At 42.6% G+C, this 15186-nt stretch overlaps 1 protein-coding gene across 2 annotated transcripts in view; it reads right to left on the bottom strand.

Annotated features, from left to right (window-relative positions):
- Positions 1–434: 434 nt before the first annotated feature.
- The window catches only part of RPN2 (ribophorin II), a 30443-nt gene continuing 15691 nt past the window's right edge, over positions 435–15186 (bottom strand). The window contains exons 10-18 of one of the 2 annotated variants that reach the window (XM_035122282.3): positions 11756–11847; positions 10706–10820; positions 9759–9953; positions 8441–8527; positions 7609–7704; positions 6867–6942; positions 4885–5014; positions 3773–3859; positions 435–744 (exon numbers count right to left, since the gene is read on the bottom strand). In XM_035122282.3, coding sequence (XP_034978173.3) covers positions 3808–3859; positions 4885–5014; positions 6867–6942; positions 7609–7704; positions 8441–8527; positions 9759–9953; positions 10706–10820; positions 11756–11847 — 843 coding nt within the window. In that variant the 3' untranslated portion in view covers positions 435–744; positions 3773–3807. The remainder of the gene's footprint in view (positions 745–3772; positions 3860–4884; positions 5015–6866; positions 6943–7608; positions 7705–8440; positions 8528–9758; positions 9954–10705; positions 10821–11755; positions 11848–15186) is intronic. The other variant, XM_035122283.3, reaches the window with a different exon arrangement.

The following is a 15186-nucleotide window of genomic DNA, read 5'->3' as shown; positions in this document are numbered from 1 at the left end:
ATTGCCATGACTACTGCAAAGGCCAGGGCTGCTATCCGGAGAATTCTTTCAAATATGCGCAAAAAGTGTGCCCAGGTATAATAGGGCAGGGACTGGGAAACCTTTTGAACCTGAGGGCTGTGCATCAGTGGTAGGTGGAGCAACAAATGTGTATTTTACCTTTGCGCAGAACTCTCTGTTCTCTATACTGGCAAGCAAAAGGCATTATCAGAGTTCAAAGGACACATTTCAGCCAGTGGCTTGGGGAGGGCGTGTGGGTAGGGAGAGTCCAAACAGCCAGAAAGGCTTGGAGGTCTTCTTCCTGCCCCTCACCCCCAGACTTCTGGTTCCTCAAACGGCATTGGAAACTGCTTTTGAAACACCAAGTGGCCTTTACAGACACAAGTCATAAGCCAGGCTGCACATCTGCAAACCCCTCACAAATTTACAGCTCATTTTGTCTCATCCTCTTTATTCAATAAAGGAGACAATAGGAAAACAAATTCTTGGAACCTGACAGTTTCTAAAATCCTTGGTGGCAGGCAGATGTTTATGCCATAACCCAAAGCACTTAAACAGTCAGTTAAATACAAAATGTGGGGAATTTTTCTTCTTAAAAAAACAAAAACAAAAAACCCCAACAAAATTATTTTCCTTATTACAGGCAATTCCTTTCCATATTTTAAATTCTTCTTTGGCTCCTTCCCTCTGGAGCTCAAACTGGATTTCTTTCAAGTTTTTCTTTTCTTCTTGCATCAGTGAGTTCTGGAAGGACACACAGAAAACTTGCAAAATTAAAAATGCAGATGCAGAATAACAATTCCATGTATTAATAAGTAGATGCCCTCCTTTTTTGGCACAGTGAATATATAAATTTAGCATCATAATGAAAATTATGGGATGGCCAAAAGCTTGAAGAATGCACAAAGCATGCACTAAAATGGTGCTTACGGTAAAACATGTAAATTGTTATAGCCCAGTCTATGAATGTTGATTCAGATGTCAGCTCCTACTGTATTTAATGGGTCTTCCAACTAAGTGTGCACAGAATGGCAGCCTATATTGAGTCATTAAAACTTATTAGGACAAAAAAGGCAAAAACTGGTTTTTAATGATCAATATGAACTGAACATTATCTTTCTGAGCCCCAAGCAGTATAGTATAAAGTACATAAAGAACACCTGCATCAAAAGGATGGGGGTGATGGGTTACTAAAATAACAAGGCTCTAAATCCTGAAATCCGACATGCAATGCCCCTGGACAACGGAAATAGGAATAACACACACATAGATGCATTTCTGATGCATTAAAATGTTGCTGGCAAGAAAAAATACCCATGCAAATATCTGCTTTTAGCTATAGCCCAGAGCAGGCTTCCTCAAACTCAGCCCTCCAGATGTTTTTGGCCTACAACTCCCATGATCCCTAGCTAGCAGGACCATTGGTCAGGGATGATGGGAATTGTAGTCTCAAAACATCTGGACGGCCCGAATTTGAGGAAGCCTGGCCCAGAGCATAATACTGAAAGCAACACAGTTTCTTAGATATTCAATAAGATTAGGATACTTCTCTCCTGGTAGCTTCATGTCTTTCCTTTGGCAAGTGAAGGGTGCTGCTTTCAGTATATTCAAAAGAATGGTAATAGTAACCCTAATTTTGTAATACAAGAGATTATCATCACCCCTCCCCAAAATATATACATGGAGGATTGTAGCTAGGCCACATAGCATATTTGGGCCCATAAGTGACTGCCTGTAAACTAATCTAGTGTAATACAGTACAGTGATTAAACCAGATAGTCAATCACCACTCATGTATGACGCAGACAGGTGTGCATGTTCTTGAAAATTTAAGAAGGGACAACTTCTGTGAAACAACTTCTTAAGCATCTGTGCTTTCACTATGTGGACTTAGGAGAAAAACCCAGAATTTACAAGAATGTTTGCTTACATTATAAAACAAAGGAGAATAAATGGCCTATACAGTCATACCTCGGTTTAAGTAAGCCTCGGTTTGAGTATTTTCAGTTTAAGTACTCCGCGGACCTGTCTGGAACGGATTAATCCACTTTCCATTACTTTCAATGGGAAAGTTCGCTTCAGGTTAAGTACGGACTTCTGGAACCAATTACACTCATACCTCGGGTTAAGTACGCTTCAGGCTAAGTACTCTGCGGACCCATCTGAAACAGATTAATCCACTTCCCATTACTTTCAATGGGAAAGTTCGCTTCAGGTTAAGTACAGACTTCCGGAACCAATTGTTTGTAAACTGAGGTACCACTGTACATTCCTGTGTTTTATATCCACAATCTAGACTGGCTTCAAAATATTTCATCCATGTTGGCACCCTGTGTCACCACAGAATCTGAGAAGCGGTGCTGAATTTGGCATCTTGAAAAAATCGTCTTTCATTCTCAAAGAAAAACCTTTCTAGCCCTCATTGCTATATTAAAAGAAAAACTTTGAAATATGTGGGCAGTGGGCTGGTCAAAACATGGAAACCTACAAGACAGCTTTCAGTGCTCGAAGTTTCACTGCCCTGTACAGTTCTCACACTCTGTTCTATTACCAAGTATCATTTCTATTTGATCTGCCTCCAGCCAACATACCATATTCTTTCAAAAACAAATCTGAGCAGCAAAATTATTACGGATACAACTTATTCTGATTACAGAACGAAGAGGGGTTTTTTAAAGCAAAGAGCGGGAGTATTTTGGCACCTAGCTTTCAGCTTCTAAGTGCTATTATATGCTTAGAAGGCTCTCCAAGTTCCTTTTCCCAGACCAAGCAGAGTGAATGGATAAAATATAAGAAATGAAGGTGTTACACACATGCAGAGGGGAAAAAAATCAAACAGTGTGCCAGGCAGCCCTATTTCCACATAGTATCTCAGGGCAGAGATGGGACATATCTGCCACATGAAAACAATATTGGATTTGTGAGACTTTGTGGTCAATCCTGACTCAAGCTTCCAAGTGTCTCTCAACTGTTCAAAGCCACAGGTGCGCAATCTAAATAAATATGAATATTATTTACTTCTGGCAGATGGAGCCACACCTATCCTGATGGGAGATTGCCTGGGAACCACATGTACATCCCCCTGGGCTCCAGGATGGAAGAAAATTGGAATATAAATACATGAAATTTAAATGAAATAATAAAATAAATCTGGTGCTGACTGGAAAAGTAGAAGGGGGAACAATATGTGGGATACTGGGCAGTTGTGCGGGGGGGGGGGAGTGGAATCAAGGATGACTGTTCTGCAGACCTTTGGGTGAAATCCTGTGCTTCTGGACCTAGTTACTGATGCAACACCCAGGTATGAAAATAAAAAGGGCAATTTAAACCAGATCTGCAATTCAGAAGTCCACACGAACCTCCTCAGTCCATTAATGCAAGGAAAGCAGGATATAAACAAAACATTGGATTTTGAGCAAGTATTTAATTTTTAACTGACTAATTAACAAGCAGAGGTTGAAATTAAAACTTTTAAAAAATTGGTAAAGAGCCTTACTAAGCAAGGATACTTGTGTAAGATGGCCATTAAGACATTTACGCAGGCTTGGAACATAACCAAGGTATCAAGGAGGAATCTAAATGGTGAGATGGTAACTTCAAAATGAACCTTAATTTTGTTAAAAATGTGCCCCTTGCCAGGTTTAAAGGTGTACAAGGTGGGTGCAAAGAGGTTTCAGGTGAGGTTATGTTGGCTCAGGGAGAGGCGGCTGACAAGCATGAAATGGAAGCAGCTAGTATGGCTGGGCAACAGGCAACATCCAAGGACCCTTACTTCTAGGAAGAGCTGGTCACTAGCACAACCCCCTTTTACCGCAGCGTTCTATACTTTGCCAACCTACTGCTCTGTTCTGCAGCGATCCTGCCAAAAGGAGAGATGGGGAAAAGGTTCAGAGAGGACAGTAAAGGCAAGGACAGCAACGTTGCTCAAGGAACAGACAACACAGAGAAAAGAGAAGCATGCAGGCAGCAAAACCAGGCCTTCCAGAAACTCTACTGAGATATGGGTGTGCATCTAGGATTGCCACCCTTTTGTGACATGTTCAAAGAGAATTCCTGTCACCAGACATGATGGATGGGGAGCAAATGGGCTCAGGTGACACTGGCCTGGGCAAAGCCGTGTAGATAGCAGTTTTACTACATGGACTTTTATTAGACGTTTGAGGATAAACTGATTTCTTTTATCTGTGTTGACAGCTAAATGAACTATTTTAAGTTTTTTAAAAAGAAAGGAATTGCAAACTTGATGCACCATCAATACATGCCTGAAGCATTTTGATTATCCTTTTGAGCTACTAGAAGCCCTGGAAGAAACAAAACAGAAACTTAGGCCTGCTTTTACTTTTTTACTACCTTCACCACCACAGGAAGCCAACTGAAACTACATTTGCAAGCTGTTTTGTCTGTGTCAGCTTTGCTGTGCTGATTGGACTCGACTGAATGGCTTCCCTCCGCACCATCCCTGACAACATTTGATGGCCACATGGAAGCCAAGACGGCATGTCGAAGTGGAAACACCCAAAATGGCTTACCAGGCTGAGAAGCAGTTTCTAGCCGACTCCACGCCTGCAGTGCAGAAAGGTCCCCTTCTGCATTTCTCTCAGTCTCCATAATAAATGCTTATAAGACAAGGTAGCAGTTCCTGGTTCATTTATGCAACATTACGATATCCTAAGTCAGAGGTGGCTACTCTGTGGCCCTCCAGAAGCCCTCCATTAATTACTGACATCACAAGCCAGTATGGCAAATAGGCATCTAAGAATGTCAGCTAGATGTTCAGCCCTGGACTTCTTCCTAAAACCCCACACTTAAATAATTGGTCTGCTACTCAGCCAAGCTCTCTTCAACGAGACAAGCTCTGTTGTAACCCCACCTTGGTCGCCTTACCTTTTAACTGCTTTATGAGCCAACATTCTGTTGCCTGCTAGGAAAGTGAGGCTTCCCAGGATAGCCAGATACTTCAGGGTCTGAAACATGTTGAGTTGAGTCCAGTACACGTACATGAGCCCCAACATTGCTAGGAAAAGGCAAGGCATAGTGGGCAAGATTGAATTTGAAAAGGAGGTGCATAATAAATCCATAGCAATGGGCAACATATGATAACTGCATATTAATTCCCAGTGACTGGGTATTCCTGCCAGGGTCTGGACCCTTGGAAAGGAAGACAATAATAAGCCTAAATACTGAGAAAACCAAACCAGCATCGCAAAGCTGTCTAAACAACCCTCTATGCTTCTCAGGGTAGACAGGTGACTAACATCCCTGTACAGATATGGAAGAACCCAGAACTCTAGACTAGAAAAAATGAGTCAGATGCTATAATGAAACTTGCTACAGCTGATGTGTAGACATATTGAAATTAATGGACCTAACTTAAGTCATCTTCATTAATTTCAATCAGTTTTTGTTGTTGTTTAGTCGTGTCCGACTCTTCGTGACCCCGTGGACCAGAGCACGCCAGGCACTCCTGTCTTCCACTGCCTCCCGTAGTTTGGTTAGACTCATGTTGGTGGCTTCGAGAACACTGTCCAACCATCTCATCCTCTGCCGTCCCCTTCTCCTTGTGCCCTCAATCTTTGCCAAAACCAGGGTCTTTTCCAGGGAGTCTTCTCTTCTCGTGAGGTGGCCAAAGTATCGGAGCCTCAGCTTCACGATCTGTCCTTCCAGTGAGCACTCAGGGCTGATTTCCTTCAGAATGGATCAGTTTTACTCTTGAGTAATAATTAGTTGACTAGCACTCACTGATTGACCAGGAGGAATTCAACACAGCACTATGGCAATTATTCCACGAGTGCATGTAGTTCAGCTTGCCAGACAGAACAACTCCTCTTGTGTCTTGTTCTGGAGGGTTCTTCTGACCCCACCCATGAGCCAATCGGGCGGGGGCTGGGGGAGCCCTGTTGCAGTAGCAGAAGTCCTAGCATGAGCTACCACTAACAGAATGAATCCAACCCACAATTTCTAAAATAGTGGCACTGCTTTTTCATTTCACCAGAAAAATATGAAGTGATGCAGAATGATAAAAGGAGTTTCCCCAGGATTTTAAAGGACAGTATGCCTCCCAGAAACACCAGGAATTACAAATACATATGTTTCTTTCTTTATTAATCACCCACCTTTCACCATAAGGTCTCAAGAGTGGGTTACAACAATTTTAAAATATAGTATTAAAACCAGTTTAAAACAAATTATAGTAAAGAGAAAAGGGTAGGTTCATATTTGTGTGTGTGTATATCAGGTGTCAAAGCCATGTCCTGTAAAGGCAAAGCAATATTCTCCGAAATAAGTTGCAAAGAGGCAACTGTCCTCTTTAGGCAAATGAGTGATGCTACAAATCTGCTGCAGAGAACCTAAGCCAGGCATCCCCAAACTTCGGCCCTCCATATGTTTTGGACTACAATTCCCATCATCCCTGACCACTGGTCCTCTTAGCTAGGGATCATGGGAGTTGTAGGCGAAAACATCTGGAGGGCCGCAGTTTGGGGATGCCTGACCTAAGCCTTGGCACTGAACAAGGAGCATAAAGACAACTTAATGTTTCCATTAAATAAAGGGATATAAGGAGGCATCCCTCAAGCTTCTCTTGCCAGAAGTGTGGGCGGACCAAAGGACAAACAACTGAAATGAAAACTCTGAACATGCTGTGCTATCAAATGCATCTAAATGGAAACAAGAGAAGCCCAGTCTAATGACAGCTGTTAAAAATGATGGGTGACATGTGTTTCTGAAAGATTGGAGTAAGGGGGGATGGATGCAGTGCTATTATGCCCATTATCGCTAATAGGTTGTGAGGCACTTTGTCATCAGGCTCCCACCTGCAAAGCCTACGTGGAAAAGGATAAATAGGGAGGAATTTCTCTGGCACTTACTTGCATGACCCAGGTGAAAGATAATGGTGCTTGGAGCAAAGCTGAAGTTGGAAATGTTGGCTCCGATCTTTATCCACTGAAAAGGTACAGAACATACATTAGACAAAAAGGCCTGAGGACAACCAAATCCAGATCATACTGACCTTTTCTGAAACAAAATTGACCTACAGAAATGCTTCAAATTATATAGTGTGTGTGCAAATGCTCACCCTCCAACACATGAGATTTTTCAATTTCATTCGAAAAGAGTATTTGTTTAAGATATGTGGCCCATCATTCAAATGTCTAATTGATCGCCACGTAAGTCTGGATACATCCCATATGGAGGCAGAAATTTGGGAATGTAGAGATTTAGCTAGATGATCCTCAGGGTCCCTTTCCAACACTGCAATTCTGTGATTCCAACAGAGCTATATAAGGGGGATAGATTTAGATATGTAAGGTGGGGATTTAGATATACAACCTGATGCTCTGCAGATCACTACACAGCCTGTCACTCCTGACTATTGGCCATGCTTGCTAAGTGTGATGGGAGTTGTAGCCCAAATATTCTGGAGGGCACCAGATTGGGCAAGGCTGGATTTGCATCTTTACTGGCAGCGAGCCCTAGAACACACTGCAAAAAATACTGGCACTGTCCCTTGAATATCTTGCCACAGAGTTGCACTACCTGTGTTAGAAGCTGAGAAGGTGGTATCAGTTGTCTGAAGACTATACATTGGTCTGGATATGAGAAACTTACCAGAATAAAGAGCAAAAGCAGTGGGGAGAGTATCATGGCTGTGAATGTGTTGGACACCACAGTGGGAGGCCTCTTCTCAGGTTCTCTGAACAGGTGCTATAAAGAGTTCATGGATAAAATGTGTAAGAAGGGTAACTCTGGAACCAGGATATCCACCCACATCAAAATGATACATCCTGGAATCTATACTGTTGCACATTAAAGGTGGGGCTTCTATAGTCTGCTGAGTGACACAAGAGCCTCTCTTCCTCTTGAGGTGGCTCCCTCCTCTGCGTGCCATCTTCTGACAAGGACCTACTAGACATCATCCTAAACCACTTCCCAGTGCTAATTTTGGAGGCTGTCCAGGAGATGAGTGTGCAAGACATTTTGGGCTAAAATCAGTTTTCTTTTGCCTCTGCATGGCAGAGAAGAGTGCAAGCTTAAAGAAGTGGGAAGTGCCTCAGTGGTTCAGACATGGGTTATATGGACATCTTGTTAACACCTGAGGCAGGAGGGAGGACAAGAAGACAGACAGCACAATTATGCTGACTCAGCATGTAAACCAAGTTCTATAAACACAACATTTAAAAGGGCAGATTCCTCTAAGGCCAGAGGACTTTTAAAACAACTGTTGGAATAGCTAAAAACAGAACATACAAGTAGATCAGTGATGGAGCACCTGAGACCCTCCAGATGTTGCTGGACTATAATTCCCATCATCCCTGCTCATTGGCCATACTGGCTGGGGGTGATGGGACTTGGGAGCCCAACAATATCTGAAGGGCAACAGGTTCCCCACCCTAGATAGAGAAATACAGGCAACTTATCACCTGGCTTCTAACAGCTGTACCTGTATCTCCGGCTTGGGAGTGAAAAGAGTCTTTGACTGGACTGTGGCTGGAGCATCTTCTTCTGGGAACTTGATGACAACATCAGCCTGAAGTGAATATTATATGCGCATATATAAGTGGAATTACTAGATAAAGATTTACACCGCGTGGAGAACATGTGATGCTAACGTAGCTCAATTTCCAAAAAAGAACTTTCCTTCACATTCTAAGTAGATTAAAAGAGTTCTTCCATAAACAATGAGATTGAATAATGAGTTCGCCAAACCCAACCAACCTGGTTACATTCACATACTTGTTAAAACCACACAAGTAAAAACATTCAATGTGTATTCCTTCTGTTAATAGGGAAGGGCAAATTTAAAGAGAGAAACTTCTCATACAGTCTTGGAAGTTATTCTATTTTGTGTATGCAGATAAAACCAAAGGAAACAGGAAGTTCTGTACTGTATAAAGTTAAAACATTACAGCTTTCCAGCTCACATTGAAGGTGGAAACCTCTCTCAATAGAATTTAACTTTAGAGTGTTGGATCTGGCCAGATGCAATTTCATGATGAGGATTTCCACCAGACCAACTTTCAAGACTGGAAGGAGTAACTCTTCAACAACTTCACAACAGGGTATATCATAACATTGTGATTTTAAAAAAGGGTCAGGACAGATGAGGTAACCAAGTGGTTACTGGGTACACCAGGCTTCCTCAACCTTGGCCCTCCAGATGTTTTGGGCATACAACTCTCATGATCCCTAGCTAGCAGGATGGTCAGGGATGATGGGAATTGCAGTCTCAAAACATCTGGAGGGCCGAGGTTGAGGAAGCCTGGGGTACACAGTCAAAATACATCAACATAAATAAAGTTACCTCATTGCAATATTTTTTTAAAAAAATTCTCTCTTTTGCATCCAAGCAAGGGAAAATACCTTTGTTTTTTGTGTGCAAAAGAAATAAAGTACGAGCTCAAGGCTTAGAATAGACCAGTAGTAACTTCCATTAGCAACTGTGAGCAGAGAACTGTGATTAGCTTTGGGGGACGAAATAAAACGATGCATATGGCAAAGACACCTCAAGTTTCAACACTACTATTTGGGGTAGCTCGTTCAGCACACTGCATCCCAAGAGGGGAATAATATCGATTTCTGTTTGCCCGCCCTTTATATGCAGAAAAAGCATGCAGCAATCCATTTTATTTGTGTCTGAGACAAGCTGGTTCCTTGAAATTACACCGGATATGGGGATTTATCTGCCAATCATTGCAGCTACTTCTCTCTGCATAACACTAAAACCAAAGGCAGGGCACTGTGCAAATGGAGCAACATACCACATTCCAGAGGATTGGGTTTTCCAAAGTAGCATCCCCAATGATCAAGTACAGGGTGTAGGTTCCAGAGGCTGAATCAAACTCTGTCTTTCTCTCTGAAGTGTCCAGTTCAAACTTGTAGATGTTTTTGCTGTCTGGTTCTGCAACAAACACCACCTCCTGCCCAGTCTTTTGATTGTGAAGGCGCACAAAGGTCTGAAGAGGAAGAGGCAATTTTAAACTCACGCTAGCATTCATCTCCTAACATCCATCATAAGCCTTTTGGCACCACCTCATTTCTTTCAGAGTTTGGAATGAACTTTCCCACCCCCGCAAACACCGCTAAAGAAGCCGTTGCAGATGATGCAGGGCTCAGGGAAGGAAAGTTGACCCTCTCATTCTGTTTTACATTCTGCACCTTTACTTTCATAATGTAATTAGAAGGCTGTATATTGTCACATGACACCCACTTTTCAGGAGAGGAATTTATGACCTGATTCTGGCTGGAAGCAAAGATCCTCACCACAGGATATTTCCCAGAATGTTTTTAGCGGATCTCCAGTTGTGCCACGTTTTCTACCACATGAAAGCACAGAATGACTTTCTGGAGAACTTCAATGCATTTTACTCTAGAATATGCATTTTTGCATGCAGGATATGCATTCTTTGTACACATGTTGGTACATTTTAAAGCTGAGAACTGTATCTCAAAGGATCTGGCTTGCTGACTGAATCCAACCCCCCTCTGCAGCTCTAGAATACTGCAATCTCCCCCTGACCCTAATAAATTGCATCCCCTACTTCAGAACTGTTTATGGTAAGTTTGCAGAATTCCACCTCAAACATTTCTGTCACTATCTAATTCAGAATGAACTAGCCTTGGAAAAACCCCTTCCAAAGGGCTCCCTTGCCAAAGTGATCTCTATGGGTAGCAAGCATGCACAAGATAATTGTATGGAGCAGCTAACCTGGTGGGGGATGAGTTCTGCTCCAGTGTTCACATCGACCAGCTGGAAGGACAATGCAAAATTCTGGTGGCTGTCAGCAGTGAAGGATCCTTTGGCTTTGGCTGGGTATGTGATCCTGAAAAGGAAAATAAAATAAAATAAAATAACAAAGTATCGCTGGGGAACTCTTACCAGTTGCAGCATACTGACAGGTGAGAGAGCCTGACAAGTCTCAGACCAGAACGTTGCCCTTTCAGTAAATGAGTGAGACATGACAAGAAAGCTGTTCGTTTGGAGCTGGTTATTCTGCCCCTCAATCTGCTAGAAAGGAAGATGGTGTGCCTATGTACAGGTTTCTAATTGCCCACCTCTAGACTAATAATACAGTGTCAATTTCAGGGGTATTTGCTTTTGCAAATCTTGGGAACTGACCAGATTCCAAAGAGACCAAAGAGACTCAAGCACACCGCTGAAAGATGACCATTTCCCCCAGCACATTCAGAAAGGCTGGGGTGAAGATAGATGGGTGGAGACGAATGGTTTGGGCTGGATCAGGACTGGAATGATGGAATGCAGATACGGCTTTAAATGTATCATGTGAATGTAGCTGAAGTCAGCAATGGCAATCTGACACCCCCAGATTTCAAACGACTTTCTTGGAATGTGATAAAATTCTAACCATTTTTAGTATACAGTACAGTGGTACCCCTACTTACGAATGTTTCTACTTACGAATGGAGCTCCGTCCGCCATCTTGGATGCGATTTAGATAGGATTTTTTCTACTTACGAATTTTTAGATAGGGTTGCTTCGACTTACGAATTTTTTCTCCCAATGCATTCCTATGGGATTCGACTTACAATTTTTTTCTACTTACGAATGTGCGTTCGGAACGCATTAAATTCATAAGTAGAGGTACCACTGTATAGGCATTTGTGCCTATCACAAACCCCAGCTACCTAAAAAACAAAAACAAAACAACCAACCAAAACAAACAACCCTTGCCATGACAAAAGGTTAACAAAGAGCCTGGATTCAAAGTGCTGCCCTTCTGAATTACTGATATTTTACCTGGTAGTTTTTGGTGCAATACTCTGATCTTTATCCACAGTGAAGAGATCCACATTTGAAATACCAACTTCTGTGGAGACCTTGACTTTCAGCTGCAAACGAGTAAATATAACTATAAGGTGCAGATAAAGCAAGGTGCCGAATGCTGACATTATTACCTACTTTTATCCCGCCCTTCCACCAAGGAACTCAGGGTGGTGTCCCTGCTTCCTGCATTCCCACCTCTTTTTATCTTTACAGCCACCATGCGATGTAGGTTAAGGATAGCAACCAGTCCCCCAGCAAGTTTTTTGGGGATTTGAACTGGGATTTCCTACTATCTAAAGCTCTCCAGCGCTTGAGCCACTATACCAAACTAGCTTTCTGATGACAAAATTCCATTCCAATCTGATAAAGCTGCCTGAAAAAAGTACTCTCATTTGCTGAGTCCTACCTGTACTCATTGTATACATATGACTGTATTTCATCTGATCCATCCACTGTAATTATTAAGTTTGCAGATGATACCACCATAATAGGTCTAATTACAGGTGGAGATGAATCAGCGTACGGGGGGAGGTTCAAAAAGTATCTACATGCACCTAAATATTAGCAAGACAAAGGAGATGGTGTTGGACTTTCGGAGGAAGAGAGGGGAACTAGCCCCGTTGTATATAGGTGTGTGTGTGTGTGTGTGTGTGTGTTGTGTGGAGAGTCTTGTTGTGTGGAGAGTGTGTGTGTTGTGTGGGAGTTTACCTTAGTGAAAACCTTACTTGGAAAAACAATATAACTCAGGTGGTTAGGAAGGCCCAACAGAGACTCCATTTTCTCAGTGTCTTGAGAAAGAACAATGTTAAACAACAATTGATGACCTCCTTCTACCGGTCCACAATAGAAAGTGTCCTCTTACATTGTATCACAGTGTGGTACGTTGGCGTGTGGACCAATGGAGACACCAAATCCCTCCAGGAAAAGGTACTTAATAACATTCATTGATGACTACTCCAGATACAACACCACATACTTCACAAAGCACAAGAATGAGGTGCTGGAGAAACTTGTAGTGTTGACCAGCAACAAGTTCCAGCAGAAACCAGACATAATTCGGACTGGCAATGGGGAAAGAGCACACGGGGAAAGAAATGGAAGAGTTCCTCAAGCAACAAATGGCACTGAACACCAGACCACAATACCATGTGCCCCCCCAAAGAGAACCAAGTGGCAGAAAGAAAGAGGACAACTCTGGTAGACATGGCGGGAGCCATGATGCTAGAGGACAACTTTCCCAACTCATTTTGGTGAGATACAATCATGGTGACTACTTACCTACAGGACCAACTGCCACCAAAGGCAATTGAGACGACCCCACGAGATGCGGCATGGGACAAAACCAAATTTAGGCCAAAGTGACATCAGAGCCCATGTGTATGTCCCAAGTGAAAACTGCTCAAAACAGGGAGCCTGAGTGACTGAAGATGTCTTGGTAGGGTACAGTAAAAAGCGCAAAGGGTACAGAACCCACCAGCCCAAGACGTGCAAGGTGCTAGTAAGCCAGTGTTTACTGTGATGAAAGATCCAGACCAGGCACCGTGGAACGAGCAAACACTGAATAAATCCTACCTGCAAGCAAGAGCCAACACAAGGACCCAGACCAACCAACCAACCAAGAGGCAGAAATCTCAATGAGCGGATCTGACACGAGTGTGTGTGCTGATCCTGTTCAGGAACAGGAACCAGAGTTCAGAAGGACAAGCAGAACTACGAAGAGAATACCTTCCCACACACTCTCCTATGCAGTAATAGCACATAAAGTCCTCACCTAAGAGACTTACAGGAGCAAGGGATTAGAGAGCTAATGGATGCAGGTGCATTAACCAAGTCGCAGCCAAGGGATAACTATTGCAATCTTCTTAAAGGACAGGAACTCATGGAATGACCCATCTGCTGTTGAGAAGGAGTGATGGAAGTTCGATGGCCAAGATCACCCAGTTTCTAACCTAAGGTTTAATTGTCCTGCTAATAAGACAGTTAACCAAAGTGATGGTGGACGTACTGCTTACTATTATCTTTGCAGAGGTAGGATTGGCCATGTAGTTCTGAGAGAGTTTTCATCTGTATGTTAGGTACGTCTCTCTGCTATGTACAAGGCCTGAACCTTGTAAGAAAGAAAAAACCTCTCGGTGTATTTCCCCCTCAAATTACCCTGACTCATGCTCAGGATTTCTTATCAACATCTTTCACAAGTGCAAGACACCCATTGGAGCCCGCTGGCATCCTTGTGTGTGTGTGGGGGGGTGGGGGGGTGGGGAGCGCAATCCATTTCAGAGAATAAGAAAAAAGGTGACGCTGAAAGCTCTTCTAAAACAGCTACCACCCACAACAATGAAAACGGACCAAATTGAGAGTACATAACTCCTCCAAACAACCAAAAAATGCAATCCCTCCCCAAACAAAAAAAGCACCCCCTAAACTTATTTAAATAAATAAATAAATAAATAAATAAATAAATAATAGGACATACTGGGAGCCTTGGCAAGCACCAAGGGGGAAACAGGGTTCAAGGGCGCCATAATACATGTGGACACTATTTTGGAAACTCCAGCACTAGGAGAATGGCTGTTGATACTAAGTGGGGTTGACTCATAAGAAACATAGGAAGGTAAACCTCTTCAAGCTTCAAGTGCAACGGTGTGTATGTGCACATGCATGTAGCTTCCTTTCTTCTTGTTCTGCTGTATGAACAAGTAAGAAGAGGACTCATCAGGATTCGGATTGCATAGCACCATTGGAAAAGCATGGCTGTTTGAAATGTTTGTGTGTGTGTGTGACTCATACTACACACACACACTAATGTCAGGAAATGCAGTCTCTTTCTGCTTAGCACGCTGGCCTCCAAGTTTAGATCATAATTGTCAAAAATTCTGGTGCACTAAGTAGAATTAATGCTAATGACAGCCTCTAAAAAGCAGCTCTCCCAACAGCTTTCTCCAGGAACAATGTGGCTTATTATGAGGCCGTGTTCGTACAAAGCCATCACCATTAATGCACGGTTGTTCATGCTTCCAGAGTGTTTAAGCAGCACCATCAATCCCCTTCTGATGCTTGAAGGGAGATTATTACTCCAATTACCACAGTGATTTTGATATGTATGGCAGAGGTCAGCACTTGTAAACAAGTGCTTTCTTCGAGCTGCTCCACGCTGAGTGAGCAGCAAGACTTAAATGCTAATTTTTCAATTAAACAGGCAATTGAGGGCAAAAGAGCCCCAAACCAAAACATGTAGTGTAAGCAGCATTTGAAAGAACCTACACAAACACCAGTTGCTTGCAGTTACTGTAACTGCTGTGACTTTGGAAATAACATCTTTTTAAAGGGAAAATGGAGAAAAATAAGATGCATAAAAGAGATATACATAATGCACCTCTAGTTCTTACATAAAGATAAGCAGATGC

The sequence above is a fragment of the Zootoca vivipara genome, chromosome 7 (assembly GCF_965207765.1).
Source record: "Zootoca vivipara chromosome 7, rZooViv2.hap1.1, whole genome shotgun sequence".
Lineage (NCBI taxonomy): Eukaryota > Metazoa > Chordata > Lepidosauria > Squamata > Lacertidae > Zootoca > Zootoca vivipara.
This window is presented reverse-complemented; position numbering and strand designations above follow the sequence as displayed.